At 62.7% G+C, this 19291-nt stretch overlaps 2 protein-coding genes across 4 annotated transcripts in view; one reads left to right on the top strand and one right to left on the bottom strand.

Moving 5' to 3' along the window:
- Positions 1–1563, top strand: part of PLEKHN1 (pleckstrin homology domain containing N1) — a gene marked incomplete at both ends in the record, with an annotated part of 47303 nt that extends 45740 nt beyond the window's left edge. The window contains one exon of the mRNA XM_084220408.1: positions 1419–1563. Coding sequence (XP_084076534.1) covers positions 1419–1563 — 145 coding nt within the window. The remainder of the gene's footprint in view (positions 1–1418) is intronic.
- Positions 855–8772, bottom strand: PERM1 (PPARGC1 and ESRR induced regulator, muscle 1). 3 transcript variants are annotated; one of them, XM_084220011.1, is made up of 5 exons: positions 8645–8772; positions 6189–7844; positions 5238–6116; positions 4008–4124; positions 855–2060 (listed from the first exon to the last, which is right to left on the bottom strand). In XM_084220011.1, the coding sequence occupies exons 2-5, from the start codon at positions 7840–7842 to the stop codon at positions 1981–1983; spliced, it is 2730 nt and encodes a 909-aa protein (XP_084076137.1). In that variant the 5' UTR covers positions 7843–7844; positions 8645–8772; the 3' UTR covers positions 855–1980. The 3 variants fall into 3 exon arrangements, with proteins under 3 accessions (XP_084076137.1, XP_084076135.1, XP_084076136.1); XM_084220009.1 differs by having other exon boundaries at positions 5238–7844; XM_084220010.1 differs by having other exon boundaries at positions 5265–7844.
- Positions 8773–19291: the final 10519 nt, after the last annotated feature.

The raw sequence follows: 19291 nt of genomic DNA, 5'->3' as shown, positions 1-19291 counted from the left end.
GGGGACAATTCGGGGGCACAGAGACACTGGGACATTCCCCCTTTGGAGGGGGACAATTCGGGGGCACGGAGACCCTGGGACATTCCCCCTTTGGAGGGGGACAATTCGGGGGCACCGAGCCTGTCCCCGCTGGAGCAGCACAGGGACAGCCAGGAGTGTCACTGTCCCCACCCCAAGGGCAGTCCCCAGAGCTGGGAGGGGCTGGGACAGATCCAGCAGCCCCCAGACCCCACACACAGCCCTGTCCCCTTCCTGTCCCCTGCACCCATGAAGGGTTTGGCCAGAAACCCTCCCAGGTTCAGTGAAATCCTCAATCCCTGGGACAGCCATAACTCTTGGGCCAGGGTTGGACCCAGGGGTTTCCAGCCAGCTGAGGATGCACCTCTGGGATGCAGGGAGGGGATGGAGGCAGTGCTGCTGCCTGCTGCTCTGTCCAGGGGAGCCCCTGAGCCAGGGGGCCCCCCTGGATGGGGCTGCTGGTGCCACGTGGCAGCCAGGACTGCTCCAGAGGGGCAGGAACAGGGACACAGGGGACACTGCCCCATGGCCCTGCCTGCTCTGTGCCCAGGACTCTGAACCCCCAGCTCCTGCAGCCCTGGCTCCACACTCACACTCACACTCACACTCACACTCACACTCACACTCACACATGGATTTATCCTGTACCCAGGGCTCTGAACCCCCAGCTCCTGCAGCCCTGGCTCCACACTCACACTCACACTCACACTCATTCACACACTGATTTATCCTCCTGCAAAGCCCAGGGCTCCCTGAACGGCTCCCCACAGACAGAGGGATGGACGCAGAAGTAGTAAATGAGATAGAACTTTATTAGAAGCTTCCAGCACGTTCCATATCTGCTCTCCTCCTCCCCAGAAGCCCTCTCAGTGGGTGCTCAGCTGCTCCAGGCCGTGCAGAGCCGGTCCAGCCCTCACCCCCTGTCCCAGGTCCCGCTGTGCCCTCCTCTCAGCAGCACCCCCGGCCCAGCCCTGCAGCCCTTTCAGCTTTTCAGCACGAGGAAGGGAAGCTCCCCTCTCTGCTGTCGCCTCACAAACACAGCACAGAGCCCCCGTGGATCTCACTCCCTCACTGGGGCTGTCCCAGGCTGGTGAGGGGAGGAAATTCCTCCTGAGTGATGCCCTGGGGTGCTGAGGGAGGCACTGGGGAGAGGGGGAACTGAACCATTCCATTTTCCCCCCACTTTCCATTCCCCGCTCTCCTCACCCCACATCTCCCCCAGCCAGCTGTGCCTCCCTGGACGGGAGGAAATAAATCGAATATCCAGAGCCTTTCCCGGCTGATTGGCACAGCCAGACCTGCCCGCCTCCATCTCCGACATCCCCCTGTCCCTTCTCCTGACACCTCCGTGAGCTCAGCCCCTGTCCCTGCTGCCCTCCCCGGCTGTCCCTTCCCCCGAGGGTCCGAGTGACCCCTGCCCGTCCCCTGCTGCGGGACGGGGACGTGTCCCTGCCGCAGCTGTCCCCAGGGACAGAGCCAGCCGGGGCTGCGGCGGCCACGTGCGGCAGAAACCTTATCCCCTCATCACTGCACTCCCTGGAGTGAAACCCGAGCGGGCTCTGATCCTCCCGGAGCGATCGGAGCGGTCATGGGAGCGCTTGGCAGCGACCCCCGCATCCCCCGGCAGCTGCTGCCCAGCCCAGGCTCGGCCGAGCTCTTCCCAAAGCTCCTTCACGGGTATCCCGGCTCTTTTGTCGGGATGAAGCGCTTCCCTGCGTCCTCCGTGCCCTCCTGTGCCACCAGGTGACTCCAGCGGGGAGGAGGGACCGGCTGGCGCTGCCAGCCCCTGTCCTGTCCTGTCCTGTCCTACCGTCAGTTCCCGTCCCCGGGAGGCTCCCGCTCCCGGTGCCATCCTGTCCCGTCGCGGATGGGGCCGGGGAAGCTCTCGGGGCCGGCTCCAGGCTTCTCCCACTGTCCCGAACAAAGTCCCGGCCCCGGGCAGCGGCTCCGGCGCGGCAGGGGTTAAGTCCGGGGGTGCCCTTCCCTGACCTGCCTTCGGAAGTAGCGGATGGCCGAGAGGGTGCCAAAGCTCGCCAGGAACACTGGAAAAGAGCCCAGCACATTCCCACCGTGACTCCGGGGGCTCCTCCCGGCCCCGGGGGTCCCGGACTGCGCGGGGACACGCGGGGGTCGCTCCCGTCCCTCCCCCGTCCCCTCCTGCCGGTGTTTTGCATTCCCTCCGCACGGAATCTGCTCCCAGAGCCTGGCTGGGCACACCAGGGCCGAGCTGGGGGGCGTGGAGACACCAGCACCCCAAAAAGGGCTGGTTTAAGGGGGATGCTCTGGTTGGGCACAGAGATCCAGAGGGGGAGTTAATGGAGGCGGGGGGATACCCGGATCCAGGTGGGGATTCCGTGGATTGGCTGGAGTCACGGGTTCAGGGGGAGATTTGATCTTGGATGAAAGACACGCAAGGAAAACCCCACCAGGGCTTCAGGACAGCACCTTCGTTTCCTGCTTCTGTTTGCACCAGGAGGAGGCTATGAAAAATCCCATTTTGTGGCTTTTCTGGGGATTTTCTAGCCCCAGCCAAGAGCAGAAAACATCCCAAGCTCCAAATCAAAAGATGTAAGGACACAAGAAATAACTAATGGGGGTGGAACACAAACCAAGCTCTGCTCTGTCCTTGCACCCAAAGTTTTCCACGTGATTCCTAAGGGACAATAAGCTCCCTTGATTCCCAAACAAAACCAGGAATCCGAGCGTGGTTTGGGACACCACGTTTTAAACTCAGACTGGATTTTGAGCTATGAGCTAGAGGAACACAAACTCAGCTTGTTTGAGCCCAAATGCCCAGAGAGAGCCGCTCCTGCCTCCCTCCTCCCCAGGTCATCCCGCCCCGGGGCGTGAGGAGCTCATCCCCCATTCCACACCTTCCCTGGGGCCGCCCCAAAACCTCAGCGGGACGGGGAGCAGGCCAGGGGCTGCGGGGATGAGGGCAGAGAGCAGCCTTAGCTCAGGAGCTATTCCCAGCCCGCGGTGTCAGCTTCCTGCTGACCTTCGCAGGGAACATTCCTCGCCTGCGAGAGCAGCAGGGAGCCTCGGCCCTGGCATTGCTTCCCATGGAAGGGGCTCTGCAGAGGAATGCTGCCCTGGAAGGGCTCTCCAGGCTGCACCCAGGGATTGGGATTGGGAATGCTGCCCTGGAAGGGCTCTCCAGGCAGGGATTGGGATTGGGAATGCTGCTCTGGAAGGGCTCTCCAGGCTGCATCCAGGGATTGGGAATGCTGCCCTGGAAGGGCTCTCCAGCCTGCATCCAGGGATTGGGAATGCTGCCCTGGAAGGGCTCTCCAGGCTGCATCCAGGGATTGGGATTGGGAATGCTGCTCTCCCTGAGCCCTCGCTCATCCAGCCACCCCCACTCCTGCGGGATTCTGTGAATTTCTGTTTCCTCAGCTTCCTCTCTCCTCACCAGCTTCCAAGAGCTGGGCTTGGAGAGGAGAGGATCCCACAGATCTCCAGGGAATTGCAGGACTCAGTGCAGGAGGATGATGGGGGGCAGATTAAACTTCCTCTTCCTCTTCCTCTTTGGGGAGAAGATTAAACCTTCCAAGCACCTCAGAAAAACACGGGAATTTTGGTGCTGGTTGAAGGTTTTGGCCGTGGACAAAAGAACCCCAGGCAGGCTTGGCCTTGCTGCGAGGCCAATTGTGTTGGGAATTTTGCTCCTGCTGGGATGAGGGAACCTAAACCTGCTCACTGCAGGTCCTGAGGAAGTCCTGACAAACTGGATGGGGCTGGATGGAGCAGGACCAAGGCCTTGGAGGCAGCTCAGCCCCAGCCAGCAGCTGCTGTGTGGGGAAAGCACAAAAGACACGAGCGGCACTCGGGATCAGAGGGGAGAGGAGGCACGGAAACGACTTTGGAACACCGGGAAAAAGGGCTGCACTTCCCCACAGGCAGCTGCAGGTATAAATATCCCTCTTTTCCTCCCTGCCAAGGTCCCCCAGAGCCCTCCCCAGCCCCGTGCAGGCGGGCACTGTACGTACTGGTCTTCCAGGCATCCGGAGCCTGCAGGTCAGATGTCTTCACGGCCCAGGAGGCGAAGGCGCAGAAGACGAGGCACATGTCCTTGTGGCTCAGCACCCGGGGCTCCTCTGCTGCTCCTGCCACGAGAGGAGCACGAGGTCTGGGGGCTCCGTGCCACCCCCTCTGCCCCCCCACAGCAAATCCCTGGGAGATCATCCCTGGAGGTCTTTTGGCACCAGGGGGGGACGTCAGAGGGCTCTGCGCGTTCCCAAGGGACAGTGGCACATTTGTCACCCCCCCTCAGTCCTACACTTGGTTACAAACCCCGAGGAAATGTCTGCTAAAGCCACCCCAGGCTGCCTCCCCACAGATCTCCCTGTGGAGGCTGCAGTTGGGTCTGGGGAACAGGTTTGGGACACAGCAATCCCACAGATTTGGGACACAGCAATCCCTGGGGACACAGGCACGGTCCCCTTCCTGTCACCAGTGTCCCCAGGCACAGCCAGCTCTAGGACAGCATCACAGAGTGCTCAGCATCCCTCGGGGCATCCCACCCCACTCCTGCCTCCCCAGGGATGGAGACATCCCTGAGTGCTCTGCATTCCCTGACCCAGCCTGGAACAGCTCCACATCAGGTTCTTTTTGCTTGCTCCTATTCATCTGATCAGGCTTTTAATTAAAGCTGGCTTGTTAATTAGCTGTGACCACCTCAAAGGGGTTTTTTCCTCCATGCAAACAGACTGGAAGCTCCATGTTGAGGCTCCCTTTGGGATGGCTCCCTCAGTGTTTGGGTTTAGGATTAACTCTGAGGCTCTGAGCACCATTTAAGCTCAAAGACAATCCCCTGCCTGTCCTGGTGGATCAAACCTCCCCCTTATTCCCATTTCTCCCACCTGCCCCCAGGAACAGGCAATGCTCAGGTGACCTCTGAGGTCTCCAGAGGGTGTTTTTTGCTCAGGGTGGGTTTTACAGTCCCACATTCCCTGTCCATGCTGGGGGACCTGGCCAGGAGCACTGGCTTGGCACGGGGACAGAGAGAGGGACATCCCAAAGGACATCCTGAGGGACAGAGAGAGGAACAGCCCGAGGGACAGAGAGAGGGACATCCCAAAGGACATCCTGAGGGACAGAGAGAGGGACATCCCAAAGGACATCCTGAGGGACTGAGGGAGGAACATCCCGAGGGACAGAGGGAGCATCCCAAAGGAGAACCAGGGTGACACAGCCCTACAGGGGACACCAGGATTTACCTCTCAGTGCCAGGGCCCTGTCCTCACCTTCTGGCCACACCTGGGCTCCTCCCAGCGGGACCAGGGCGAGCTCCTCTCCGGATCTTCTGGGCACCAGGGCCTGCGAGGTTGGGGCTTGGCCTCCTCCCAGCCGCCCCTGCCTCTGCAGCAGGGACCTCAAAGCCCCCACAGCTTTCTTCACCTCCGAGGCTGGAGCCATGGAGAAAATCCCTCTCCAGCCCATCCTGTTGGGGGCTGGCTCTGGGAAGAAGTGTTCATAGACATCAGGGACTGAGATAACCACGGTGTCCTTGTCTGGAGCAGAGCTGGGAGCCTCCTTGTGCAGCCCGGGGCGCTCCAAGCCTCTGACCTTCTTTCTTTTCCTGTCTTTGGCTTTGCCTTTTTTCCTGCTTCCTTCTGGCTCGGTGAAGAAGTACTCGTACAGTTCTGGCCAGGAGATTTCCCTCTGCAAGGGCGATCTGCGCCCCTCCAGGGAGCTGCCCAGCTCCTCCTCCTCCTCCTGGGAGTCGCAGAACAGGTACTCGTACATCTCGGGCCAGGTCACATCCAGCGAGTTGGGCTTGCCCGAGGCGCCGTCGGCAAAGCACAGCGGGCTCACGGCCCTGGGGAGCTCAGCTGCAGCTTCCCAGGGGATCCCAGCTGCAGGCTCAGACGGGATCTCGATGGCAGGGATCCTGGGGAGCTCAGCTGCAGGGATCCTGGGGATCTCAATGGCAGGGGTCCTGGGGATCTCAATGGCAGGGGTCCTGGGGAGCTCAATGGCAGGGGTCCTGGGGATCCCAGCTGCAGGGATCCTGGGAATCCCAGCTGCAGGGATTCTGGGGAGCTCAGCTGCAGGCTCAGATGGGATCTCAATGGCAGGGATCCTAGGGAGCTCAGCTGCAGGGATCCTGGGGAGCTCAGCTGCAGGGATCCTGGGGAGTTCAGCTGCAGGGATCCTGGGGATCTCACTGGCAGGGATCCTGGGAATTCCAGCTGCAGGACTCCTGGGGATCCCAGCTGCAGGCTCCCAAGGGATTTCAGGTGCAGGAACCTCAGGGACCTCTGAGGGTTTCCTGGGAGCCTCAGCTGCAGACTTCCTGGGAATCTCGGCAGCAGGAACTGCAGGGACTGCAGGGATCTCTGAGGGCTTCCTGGGAATCTCAGCAGCAGGAATTCCAGGGCTCTCAGCAGCAGGAATTCCAGGGGTCTCAGCTGCAGGAACTCCAGGGATCTCTGAGGGTTTCCTGGGAATCTCAGCTGCAAGAATTCCAGGGATCTCAGCTGCAGGAGCTCCAGGGATCTCTGAGGGCTTCCTGGGAATCTCAGCAGCAGGAACTCCAGGGCTCCCAGCAGCAGGCTCCCCCCCAGCCCCCTCAGCAGCATTCCCTCCAAACGCTGCCGCACTCCCGGGCTGCAGAGGCTTCCCTGGCACCTCCCGGCCCGCCGGTGCTGGAGGAGCCGCGGCTCCGTGGCCAGGCACCGCTGGGACACTGTCACGTCCGCCCAAGCCACCGGCCTGCCCTGCCTTTGGGGGCTTGGTGGCCTTCGCCTTCCCCGGGGACTGCGGCCCCGGCTCCTTGCCGCGGGGCTTTGGGGGAGCAGTGCCGGCATCGCCGCCATCCACGCCGGCGCCGGGCACCGCCTGCTTGTTCTCCGCAGCCTCCTCGCTGCCCAGCCTCACCAGCGCTCCCTTGGCCGCCTTGTCCTTCGCTCTGCCCTTCCGAGGGGACACCGGCGAGCCCGGCGGTGCCTTCCCGGCCGGGGTGGCGCCCGGTGCCGCTGTCAGAGGGTCCCTGTCCCCCTCGGTGCCGCCGGCTCCGCGCTGCTTGCGGCTCTTCCTCGGCTGTGCCGGCACCTTGGGCCTCACCACGCTGGGGGATGCGCTCGGCGAGCTCGGCTCCGTGCCCGCCTTCTCCTCCTCCGCCGCCACCCTGGGCCCCGTCCCCAGCGACGGGCTCGGGGGGTCCCCCGCGGGTCCCCGCAGCCCGGGCTCCGAGGGGACAGCGCTTTTCTCGGCCGATCCCTCCGCCGAGGCAGAGGCTGCTGGAGCTTCTGGCTGTGCCAGCAGGGCTTGTCCCCCTCCCGCGTCCCCGCCCTGCTCGGGGGGTCCGGAGGGCTCCGTGGCCTGGCTGCCTCCGGCCGCTGCCACCGCCGTGTCCCTCCCGGGCGGCCGCGGCGGCTGCCTCCTCTGGGCGCTGGGCATGGCAGCGGGCGCCGGGCAGCTGGGCTTGTCGCTGTCGCACAGGAACCTGCCCACAGAGCCCAGCTCCGCTTCGTCCTCGCTGCCCGACAGCAGCTCCGGCACGCAGAGCTGCCCGCGCTCCGGCCGGCGCGGGGCGGTGTCACCGGCGGTGTCACCGGCCGTGTCACCGGCCGTGTCACCACGTGGGGCAGCGCTGGCCGTGCCAGGCAATGCTGGCTCGCTGCCCGGCCTGGCTGCCGTCACCCCGCCGGTGCTGCGGGGACAGTCGCGTCCCGAGGCGTCCCCTTGCTCAATGTCACTGAGGCACTGCTCCTCGGCCGTGGCCAGCGAGGCCGGCGCCAGGCTGCACTCCTCGGAAGCCTGGAAGAACTCGGCCCATTCGCGGTCGTTCAGCTGGATGCTGTACTCGAAGTTATCCATGCCTGCGGCGGGGGAGCGGCGACACGTCAGGCAGGACGGGGCGGCCCCGCTGTGGGCACACGGAGGCCAGCTGTGCGCCCCCAGCCCTTCCTCCCGGTTCCTCCCTTCCACCTGCTCATCCTCACCCGCTTCCAGCCCAAACCCATCTAGAAATTCCAGCATTCCATCCCCTGGGAACCTCAGCAGGACAGGGATGGCCGTGCTGACCACAACCCAGCCAGCAGTGGGAGAGGCCACTGCCATCCCCTCTGGTCCCCTCTGCCTCTGCTCCCCAGCACGGCTGCACCGGGGCTTTGGGATGCTCCCCAGAGCTGCACCGGGGCTTTGGGATGCTCCCCAGAGCTGCAGTGGGGCTTTGGATGCTCCCCAGAGCTGCTCTGGGGCTTTGGGATGCTCCCCAGAGCTGCACCGGGGCTTTGGGATGCTCCCCAGAGCTGCAGTGGGGCTTTGGATGCTCCCCAGAGCTGAACCGAGGCTTTGGGATGCTCCCCAGAGCTGCACCGAGGCTTTGGGATGCTCCCCAGAGCTGCAGTGGGGCTTTGGATGCTCCCCAGAGCTGCACTGGGGTTTTGGGGTTCTCCCCACAGCAGCATCACACCCCACACCCCCCCTTCCCCCCCATTTTGCCTCCAATCCACCTTAAACCCCCCAGTGATGTTCCCGAGCGTTCCCGCAGCCCGGAGCAGCCGGGGCACCCCGCGCAGCCTGGGCAGCAGCCCCGCCCTTGCCCGGCGCCCTGGGCAGGGACCTGCGGCACAGCGGGACAGCAGGACACGCGGGGAGGTGACAAGGGCCGTCCTACCTGTCCCCCAGCCCCGGGCGGGGATGGAGCCATTCGAGGAGCCGCGCAGGAGAGCCCTCCCAGCACAACATGATGCCGTGCCCTGGCCGGGGGCAGAGAGCCCGGCTCCAGCTCAGATCCATTCAGGGGCTAAAAATAAACCCTCCCTCCCTCCCCGGTGTCACTTGAGATCCCAGTGCCACCGGCCCGGAGAGGGCAGGGCCATATATAGAACTGGTGGGGGACATGCCAGGGTGGCAGCCAATGTGTGACCGTGCCACAGCCGCAGCTGGGGGCACCGGGACCCTCCTGGTGCCCCCTGCTCCCTGCCGGGGTCACCCCATGGGGAAGGGGGACACGCCACGGAGCTGCCAGCCTTTGGCACACCTGGGTGGCAGCGACTGTCCCTTTTCCCACAGAGCCACCTCTTTGCCTTAGTCACACTCTCCAGGGTGACACGAAGCCACCCCAGGGGCAGGGTTCACCTATTTAGGGCGCTCCCAGGGCACTGATTGCCAGCCTGCTGCCGGGTGACATCAGGAGGTCACAGCCAGCTCCAGGGTCTTGTGACAAACCTTGCAGGGCGTGTGGCAGCCGGCCCACGGCACCAGGGCCACCTGGGCCACGTGCTGCGGGCACAGCTCGGGGGGAGCCTGGCACGGGGCAGCGGCAGAGTGCCCAAGGGTGGCCTGGCAGGTCACGAAGCTGAGCCAGAAATAACCCTCAGCTCCCACCAGCCCCGGGCCTTCCTCCCACCTTCCTCCTCCTCCCCATCCCAGGGCCAGAAATAGCTGCCCTGGAGGAGCTGCCTGCAGGACAGGGGCTGGCAGAGCGAGCCCCAGCCCAGCCCAGGCCCCCAGCCCTGCCCCGAGGCTCCAGGCACCCCCTGGGCCCCCAGGACCCCCCAGTGGGGCACGGCCTGGCCAGGGCTGGGGGTGCTGTGGGAGCCGAGAGTGACCCTGCACTTCTCGGGGGTCCCACAGGCCCTGCACCCCTCGGGGGTCCCACAGGCCCTGCAGCCCTTGGGGGTCCCACAGACCCTGCACCCCTCGGGGGTCCCACAGGCCCTAAACCCCTCGGGGGTCCCACAGGCCCTGCACCCCTCGGGGGTCCCACAGGCTCTGCACCCCTCGGGGGTCCCACAGGCTCTGCACCCCTCGGGGGTCCCACAGGCCCTGCACCCCTCGGGGGTCCCACAGGCCCTGCACCCCTCGGGGGTCCCACAGGCCCTAAACCCCTCGGGGGTCCCACAGGCCCTAAACCCCTCGGGGGTCCTCCCCAGGGCCAGGTGTGGCCATGCCCCCCTGCCCACCCCAGGGAGCCGGGGGACCGCTCCCGGCTGTGTCCCCATGGAGAGGGGACAGCAGGTCCCCGGTCCTGCCCTGCCATCCCACGGGATGGCTCTGTCCCCACGGGCAGGGGACAGCAGGTCCTGCCCTGCCATGCCGCGGGACGGCTCTGTCCCCACGGGCAGGGGACAGCAGTGTCCCCGGTCCTGCCGTGCCATCCCGCGGGACGGAAGCTCCCCGCGGTGGCGGCCGTCCCGCACTGCACGGCCGAAGGGAGCCAGCAGAGCCCAGCCCAGCGGCGGCCGGAGGGAACATTGCCCGGGACACGCTTCCCTCCTCCGGCCGAGAACATCTGGAGGAAGAGCCGCTCCTCCCCGGCCTCCCTCGGCCGCTCCTCCCCGGCCTCCCTCGCCCCTGATCTGCCCGCGCCCCGCTCCCCTCGCACGCCTCGCAGACCAGAGGGGAAACCGAGCGGTTTCCTCTGCTTGGCTCAGCCGACTTCCTTCCCTTGGAGCCGGGCCTGAGGCAGGGAAAGCTTTCAACAACTGCCGGCAAAGCAGCAGGGAGCGCGGGAGGGGCAGGGACACAGCTGGGGCGGCAGCCGGAGGGTGGGATGGGGCTGGGATGGACTGGGATGGGGCTGGGATGATCCTGGGATAATTCTGAGAAGATCCCGGGAGGATTCTGGGATGATCCCGGGATGATCCCGGAATGATCTGGGATGATTCTGGGATGGTGGGATGATCCTGGGATGATTCTGGGATGATCCTGGGATGATCCTGGGATGATCTGGGATGGTGGGATGATCCTGGGATGATCTGGGATGATTCTGGGATGATCTGGGATGATTCTGGGATGATCCTGGGATGGTGGGATGATCCTGGGATGATTCTGGGATGATCTGGGATGATCCTGGGATGATCCCAGGATGCTGCAGGCTGCTCCAGCCCCATCCTGCGGATGGCACCAGCACCTCCAGGACGGACGCTGTGGGATCCAGGACGTGATATAAATAACCAATGTCACCCTGCCATGAGAGCAGGGCCCGAAATAAAGCAGCAGATGTGGCCCCCCCGTGCCTGGTGGGACACAGCGTGGGAGGCACGGCCAGGAATGGGCATGGAAAGGGCAGGAAAACTGGGAATGCCATGGAGGGCACTTCCTTTGGGAGAGAGACACCTCCAGCTCAGCATTCACCACTCCCAGTGCAGAGGAACATCAGTGTCTGGGAAAGGAGCTCTCAGGGAACGGAGTAATTGGAATATTCCCAATGTGGAACAATTGGAATATTCCCAATGTGGAATAATTGGAATATTCCCAATGTGGAATAACTGGAATATTCCCAATATGGAATAATTCCCCTCCTACCCAAGAAACTCCATTTGGGAAAGCTCTGCCTTCGTGCAGTTTTTCAAACCAGCCCTGGAACATCACGAGTGTGGGGGCTTGGCTGAGCTCCCCGTGAGACAGCCCAGACAATGCAGAGAAACAAACGTGGGTTTGATTAGGAAGATCCTCCCTGCCCTGATCTACACCCATCACATGCTGTGCAGCAGGGCAGGAAGGGAGAGATCGCAGTGGAAAAACAAAAAATAAAGCAGAATGGAAAAAGAAATCTGTCTGCAGCTTCAGGAGCAAGACAGCCTTGGCCCTTGCTGCTTGCCCGGGACAGAGAGGTTTATTTGGGATTATTTTCTCATTCCTCCTGCAGTTTTAGCTGGATGATCCCAGAGCCTCAGGCAGTGGCCTCGGCTGTCCATGTCTGGCTGCTCCCCTGTGCTCTCCCCTGCCCTTCCATCCCCTGACCTGCCCCTGATCTGATCCATTCCTTCCTTTCCATAAACTCCTGCGTGGTCCCGCCTGCCCGAGGGGATTTGGGAATGCCCCGACCCTGCACAGGGCCAGGAGCCCTCCCTGGGAGCAGCAGCAATTGGGATCCAGCCCGGGGAAGGCCGGGGAGGACCGGCTGGTGGTCAGGAAAGGGTTAACCCTGCAGTGAAACTCGGAGCCAGCGAAGCCGCAACCACCGGGCTGGTTTTGCTGGTTTGGGGGCAGGTGAGCAGCAATTATCACCCCCAAACCACCCCAGATCCGCATTGCTTTTACCCAAACCCTTTAACTTTTTTTGGTTTTGGGGTTTTTTGGTTGGTTTTGTTGTTTTGGTTTTTTTTTTTTGCCTGAAACTCACTCCCCGGGCTCTGTTAAAATTCCAGCCCATGCTCCCCGAGCCGGCTCATGCAAAGGTCACACTCGGCTCACTTGAAACCCAGCCCGAGCTGGCCTGAAACTCTGCCAGGCTCTTCCCAAAGCTCGGCTCCTGGCCGCAGTTTCGGGTTGCTAATCCAAGCCTGGCCGGGTTTCACATTTCTGAGCCAGCTCCGGCTCTGCCCTCCCAGGAGCAGCCCCGCTCTGCCACCCGACCGGGCAGGGACAGGGACAGGGACAGGGTGGCAGCGCCAGGCACCTCCGAGGAGAGGGAAACCAGAGCAGGGAGATGCCCGGAGGCAGCGGGACAGGCCAGGAGGCAGGAGCAGGGAGGCACTGACCCTGGGGACAGCCCTGCCACCCCCAGCTGTGCCTGCACAGACACTGTCCCCTGTCCCAGAGCTGTCCCCGGGCACAGGTCCCCACAGGACTGGAGGATTTTGTCAGTGGCTGCCCCTGAGAATGTCCCAGGCCAGGCTGGACAGGGCTGGGAGCAGCCTGGGGCAGGGGAAGTGTCCCTGCGGTGGCACGGGTGGCACTGGATGAGCTTTGGAGTCCTTCCAACCCAAACTGCTCCTGATTCCGTGACTCTGGGCAGCACAGGGACACCGCGGCTGGGTGGCTGTGCTGCTCCTGCCTTGGGGACAGCAGCTGTAGGGCCAGGTGACCTGTGCCGTGTCCCAGCCACCTCCCTTTCCATGCCTACCCACTCTCTTTATTCTCTTTATTCCATTATATTATTAATCCATATTGTTATTCCATTATTATTCTATTTATCCATTTTTAAATTTTACTTAAGTCCTGAAAAGAGGCCTCCGGGCTGAAGTTCAGGCTCGCAGGAATCCTTTTTTCCCCGAAGCCGGCAGGATTTTACCTGCGCACTCCTCTTCCTGCCGTTTCCACTAGATGTCACTTACAGCCGCCAAGTCCGCGCTTTCCCGGGATTTTTCACCTCCTCTCCGGCGGCTCAAACGCTGTGGAGCGGGTCTGTGGGAGCCCAAAAAACGGAGTGTGGGCTGTGCGGAACGGGAGGACCGTGCTGGCACCGGGGGAGGGCTCGGGGCATCTCCTGAGCATCCACGCAGCTGCTGTGGGAGAGGGGAAAATCCCAGCTTCACCCGGCTGGGAGAGCAGGGCCGTGCTGACACTGCCAGGGAACCCCTGTCCTGGCAGGGAAAGGCTCAGCGATGCACAGCGGGGTCACCGCTGCCACCCTGGGCACCCCTGGGAGCGCTGTCCCATGGCAGCCTTGGGAATGCCACCATTCCCTGGGCAGTGCCCCAGCACCCTCTGGGGGCAAACCCTGCCCAAAAATCCAGCCTGGCCCTGCCCTGGCACTGCTCCAGCCTGTCCCTGGTGTCCAGAGCTGCAGGGAGGTGTCCCGGGACCACGAGCTGGACTCCCGGGCCACCCCTTCGTGTCCTTCCTCTCTGCACCCAGAGCCAGGCCAGGGGGAGTCGCTGATCTGGGAGGGAGCGCTGGAGGGAAGTGGCCACCAGGGTCCCCGTGCCGGCCACCGGCAGCAAGGAACACGACAGAGAAAGGGAGAAGGACCCGGGACTCCTCCCGGAGTGTCCGAGCTCTGCCCTGGCTGCGGGCCCGGACACGGAACGGTAGCGGGAGCAGCAGCCCCAGCTCCACTCGCTGTCCCAGCCCTGATTAACGATGTTTTGGGTTGAAAGGGCCTCTCCTCCCAGCCCGGCCCCAAACACGAGCTGTTCCACATCTGCAGGGCCCCGTCAGCCCCCAGGGTCCCGAGTTCCTCACCCCGGCGCTGCCCACCCCATCCCGGGGCTCTGTTGTTGTAACTCCCGCACATCCCTCGCTCCCTGCGCTGATCCCGGGCTGATCCCGGGCTGATCCCAGCCCTGATCCCACCCTGATCCCGGCCCACCCACTGCCAGCAGCCTCACAGAGCGGGGCCAGCTCGGGTTGCAAACACAACAGAGCCCAGAGCTCCACACGCGCGGCCCCAGCCCCGGCTCCAGGGGTGCCCCAGCCCGGCTCGGATCAAAGCACAGCCCAGCACTGCTGGTTTGATGGGCTTCTGTAGAGATGGGCTAACTGAGAGGCTTTTTAAAAGATTTTATTGTATGATTAGTCTCGATAGAGAAAGAGACAGAAGAGATGTAAAACTCAACGCTGTTCTTATTAGGACCTCCCCACCCAAAATTTCTCCCTAAATTCTTTAGGGAAAAATTAAATTACTAAATTTCAATACTTTATGAATGTCTTTTGGTCTATTAGGTTTTGCCACACAAAAACCTGTATTTTCACCCCACGTGGCCCTGCTACAGTGCACCTTCCACAGGACTGCAGGACTGGATAAACTTCCCATCCTCAAGAATTCTTCACGACTTCAGGAATTCTTTACAAATCCGTTTCTCCCAGAGCACATTCATTAACCCGCTCAGCTCCCAGGCTCCAAAGTGGGAATTTCCCAAATGCCTGGGGAGCTGCCCACGGGGAGGGTTCCCAAGGCACCGTGGACGTGCCAGCAGCGGGTGACGGTGACACCGTGCCAGCAGCGGGTGACGGCGACACCGTGCCAGCTGTGCAGGAGGGAGCTGTGCCAGGAGCAGCACCAGGCTCAGCCCTGAGGAGCCCAAATGTCAGAGCAGCTCAAGCTCTGCCAGCTGACAGCTCCCAAGGACCTGAGGACGCTTTTCCCTGATCCTGATATCTGCCCTCGCTCACCTGGCAGTGAAACGCTCCAGCCTGGGCAGAGTTTCCTCTCATTTCTTCCCATGTTTTTGAGTACAAAGCCCACAGAGAGTCGCTGCCAGCCCTGATCTCCTCAGGCTGGAGGCTTTTGCAGAGGTTTCTGGGGCAGGGTTGGGTTAGAGCTGCTGGAATGACTCTGGCTCGGCCATTCCAGAGCCTCAGGGGGAATGCTGCTCTGCCCTGGCTGCTCTGCCCTGGAGCAGCCAGGGCAGAGCAGCAAAGGTAAAAACCCAGAGCTGGGACAAATCCTGCAATCCTGGAACGGTTCAGGCTGGAAAAAAGCTCAGTTCCACCCCATGTGGGGTGTGCCAGGCTGTGCCAGGCTGCTCCAGCCCCTCCCGCTCCCAGAGATGGGGCAGAGCTGGGTACCCTGCACCAGGGCCAAAATTTCTCCCTGATTTCTCCCTTTTCCAAGCCAAAGCCCTGGGTGTCTCTGTCACTTCCACATCCCCACTTTTCCTCCCAGTTTTCCTCCCCGCAGCCCTGGCTGGCTAATCACTGCTGGCTAATTGGCCCGGCAGTGCCTGGAGCCAGGAGGGGCTGCTGGAGGAGGCTGCAGCGAGTCAGGCAGCAGCGAGGCTGCTCCTGCACCTTTTTTATTCCTCCCCCGGGGCAGAGAGGCTCAGAAACTCCCGGCATGGCACCAAGGCTCCCCTGCTCTGGCATCTTAACAAGAAGCAGCTGCTGGAGGCAGAGTGAGGAGCAGCACAAGGAAAAGGCCCCGCTGCATTAATTAAAGGTCACAGGGCCATTCCAGAGGCTTCCCAATTACCTCTGCTAGAGTGTGGCTAATGTGAGATAATGATGTCATACAGCCACTAATGAGGCAGGTTATCCAAACCCCCCAGCCCCCTCCCTGCCAGCATCTCTGGGATGAGCCAGAGGGAAAAGGGCCACTCTTCCCTCTGCTCCTTTTCCTTCAGGACCTGGATAATGCAGCCAGGGGAGGCAGGAGGAGAGGCCACAGCCCTCTCTGAGGTTTTTGTGCCGAGGAGCAGCTCGGCAAAGCCCCTTCCCCTCTGGACTGCCCCTCGGGAGGGATGTCAACAGGATATTGTGGGCTCTGACCCCGTGCCTCAGCGCTGGGGCCGAGCCCAGCCCCATTAGTGCTCCTTAATTGAACCTAATTGGGAGGTGGGAATCTGCTCCTGCTCTGGAAGGATCCATCCCTGTGCCCCCCAAGCAGGGATCTCCAGGGTGGGGAGGAGGAACCGCTGGATCTTCTCTCAGCATCCCTCAGGGCAGGAGGAAAAGTGCCCTGGGGCTGGGGGACACAAAATCGCGCAGGATGGTCCCCTCTGAGGAGCAGCCGTGTCCTCACCTCCTCCCCTCACCTCCAAGGGGTCTTGGGTCAATATTGGTCTGGGGAGCGGGTGGAAAAAGGGTTGGAGTGCTCAATTCCTGCACCAGGCAGGAGGAGCAGGGACAGGACTCTGGGACAGGGTTTGGAGTCAGGGAAAAAGCCACGGGGTGAAGTTCTGGGAATGGGAAGAGGAAAGGGGACAGGGAAGCACCCAGGATGAAACAGGGTGAACATCTGGAGCAGAGGGAGGTGCCCAGCCCCAGCTCCACAGCTGAGAGCTGGGATGAAAGGCTGAATGTCCTGGGAGAAGGCAGCTGGGTGATGGGATGAAGGCTGAATGTCCTGGGAGATGGGATGTGCCAGAGGAAGCAGCCCCAGAGCCCAACCCCAACCCAGGCCCTGCAGAGGGCCCAGCCTGCCCCAGGGGCTGCTCCTTTTCCAGTTTGGGGTCTCTGAAGCAAAGGGGGCCCTGCCCCAGCATCCCCCACCCTGCAGGGAGCCCAGGGGCTCCTTTCTGTCCTTGGAACGTTCACCTGGGTAACAGCAGAGCCCTGCAGCACAGCTCGGGGGACCTGGCAGCCCTGGGGATGAGGGAGAACTGCACAGCTGGATGGGCTGCACAGCTGGATGGGCTGCACAGCTGGATCAGCACTGCCAGCTGCAGCTGCCAGTGGCACCCAAGCCATGGGGCAGCCCTGGGGATGAGGGAGAGCTGCACAGCTGGGTGGGCTGCACAGCTGGATGGGCTGCACAGCTGGATGGGCTGCACAACTGGGTGGGCTGCACAGCTGGGTGGGCTGCACAGCTGGATCAGCACCTCCAGCTGCAGCTGCCAGTGGCCCCCAGACGGTGGGGCAGCCCTGGGGATGCTCCCAGGGCCCTGCAGGCTGCAGAGTCCCTCCCTGGTGGCCAGGCTGCTGCAGGGCTGCCGTGACAGACCGAGCTCAGCCCCTGCCTGGCTGCTGCCTCCCCCAGCACGGATCCAGTGAGGATCCAGGGCAGCCTCAGCCTCTCCCTGTGCCCTCCTGCTGCCTGCTCAGGCAGTTCCTGCCCAGCTCTCCTCTGTTCCTGTCCCTGCCTGCCCTTTGCCAGCTCCTGAGCTGGCTCTTCTGGAGCATTTCTTTTCCCAGGGCAACGCTCCTGCTGGCAGGGGAGCAGTGGAGGCAGCACAAAGAGGAGACCAGGAGCCCTGCCCTGAGGCTGATCCACCTGCAGAGCTGCTGGAAGGGCACAGGCAGAAGCAATTCCTGCTCTCCTCTGGGAGCTGGGAGGTCTCTCCCAGCCAAGATCCCAGCAAAGCCCTCCCAGCCCCACACCAGGGAGCCGCAAACTGGAATTTCCTGGGGATAAACTGCAGTGACCCTTCTCCAGAGGAGCTGCTGAGCCCTGCCCGGATCCACAGCCACAATCGGGGAGTGTTTGGGGGCAGGAGCTGCCAGCTGTGCCTCCTCAGGCTCCGGGAACTGGGAGCACACGGCGGCCGGGGGAGGCAGAGCCGGAGGGAGCAGCGATCTCAGCCTCGCAGAGCCGAGCAGAGCCGGGGCTGCTCGTTATCTGCAGCTCCCACCCCTCCCACATCCTGCAGGAAAAGTTGTCAGGGCAAAGAGAAGGGAGGGAGGGGAGAGATGAAAAGCCTGAAAAGGCAGGAGCAGAGAGGGTGAAGCAGCATCCAGCTTTTCCGGGGCCAGCAGGGCACAGCCCGGGCTCAGAAGGAGATTTCTGCCCACCGGGCTCCCCCGGATCCCCAGCCAGGCTCCAGCAGCCGAGGGTGGGGTGCTGTCCCCCTGCCAGCGCCGTGACATCTGCTGCAGGAATTCTGCTCCCCCAGGCTGGGTGGGATTTTTCCACGCAATCCCGGATCAGGCTAAATCAACAAAAATCTCCCAACCTGCAGTAAAGGAAGAGGCTGGGAAGGGCTGGAGCGCTAAACCCTGACCTTTGCTAATCCCCAGGCAATCACTGCAGGCGAGAAGCTTGCTGCAGGCGGCGGCAGACTTTGCTCTCCCCACGGGCAGCATTTTTAACCTTCAGAGCAGCTCTGCTGTCAGCCTGGAGCAGCAGCTGTGGGGCAGGGCAGGGCTGGGGGAGCTGGGAGCTGCTCCCAGGATGATCCCAGCCCTGCCTGGGGCTTCCAGGGAAGCTGGGATGTGCCTCGGGAGACCTTCTGAGAGCAGCAGCACCTCCCTTTGCTTCCTTCTCCATTTCTAAAAATGGGGATAGCGAGGCTGAGGCCTTGGAGATGTTGCTATAAAAAACAATCCCTGTGTAGCAACTGGAGTGCTTACAGCAGACTGGGAAGGTGCTGCTGCTTCCAAGCAAAATCTGGATGTTCTGAGCAAATTCCTTGGCTCGTCTGGCAGCAGCAGGACCCTCAGTCTCGAGCCAGGCCCAGTTTTGCTCCCAGATTTCTGGTCCCTGCACATCCAGGCTGTCCCCAAGCCCCGGTTCTGTGCAACCTGCAGCACTCAAGCATCTCCAGCTTGGAGAAACAAACAGAGGGTGGCAAAGCTGAGCAACACCTGCTGCAAAGCCAGCCCCAGCCCTCCTCCTCCTCCTCCTCCTCCTCACCCAGACCCACCGCAGCCAGGCAGGAGCAGAGCTTCCCGCTGGGAATATTCCAGAGGGAATGTGGGGATGTTCCAGCTGTGCAGAGGGGCTGATCTGTCGGCCTGGCAGGCTGGGCAGCTGTGCAGAGCCCAGGGGCAGGGGGGGCTGTGCTGCTGGGGCTGGGGGCAGCAGCACCCCCACCCCCCAGCCCTGCCACATCCCAACCCCGAGCAGGGCTGCAGGAACGCTTCAAAAGGAAATGCAATCCCTGCCAGGTGAGCAGCTGGGCCTCGCCGGGGGCTCCAGGGCGCAGCCGGAGCCGGCCTGGCTTTCCCCGTGCCGATTGTGTCACCATCGGTGTCACCATCGCTGCCACCGGCTCCTGCTGCTCTGTGCGACGGTGACTCAGGGAGCAGTGACTCATCGGAGCCTGGCTCCGTGCTGATGGAATCGCTTCCCCACCGCCACTTTCCGCAGGCAGGGACCCGTCCCCAGCTCTGCCCACCCTCATCCCGCTCTGCCCGGCTGTGAATCCGGGAAGGGCTTGTCCTTGTTTTCCTGCTCCCGACTCCTCTCCGGGCGGAAAATAAACACCGAGTC

The sequence above is a fragment of the Fringilla coelebs genome (assembly GCF_963513975.1).
Source record: "Fringilla coelebs genome assembly, chromosome: 22".
Lineage (NCBI taxonomy): Eukaryota > Metazoa > Chordata > Aves > Passeriformes > Fringillidae > Fringilla > Fringilla coelebs.
This window is presented reverse-complemented; position numbering and strand designations above follow the sequence as displayed.

What these genes read in the sequence shown, in the direction of transcription:
- PERM1 (XM_084220009.1), bottom strand. Translation starts at nt 7,842, where the DNA reads ATGGATAACTTCGAGTACAGCATCCAGCTGAACGACCGCGAATGGGCC. An exon ending in CAGGGCCCTGGCACTGAGAG is followed by an intron (nt 4,125 to 5,237) that starts GTAAATCCTGGT and finishes CTCTCGTGGCAG; the next exon opens with GAGCAGCAGAGGAGCCCCGG. An exon ending in TCCGGATGCCTGGAAGACCA is followed by an intron (nt 2,061 to 4,007) that starts GTACGTACAGTG and finishes GCTCTTTTCCAG; the next exon opens with TGTTCCTGGCGAGCTTTGGC.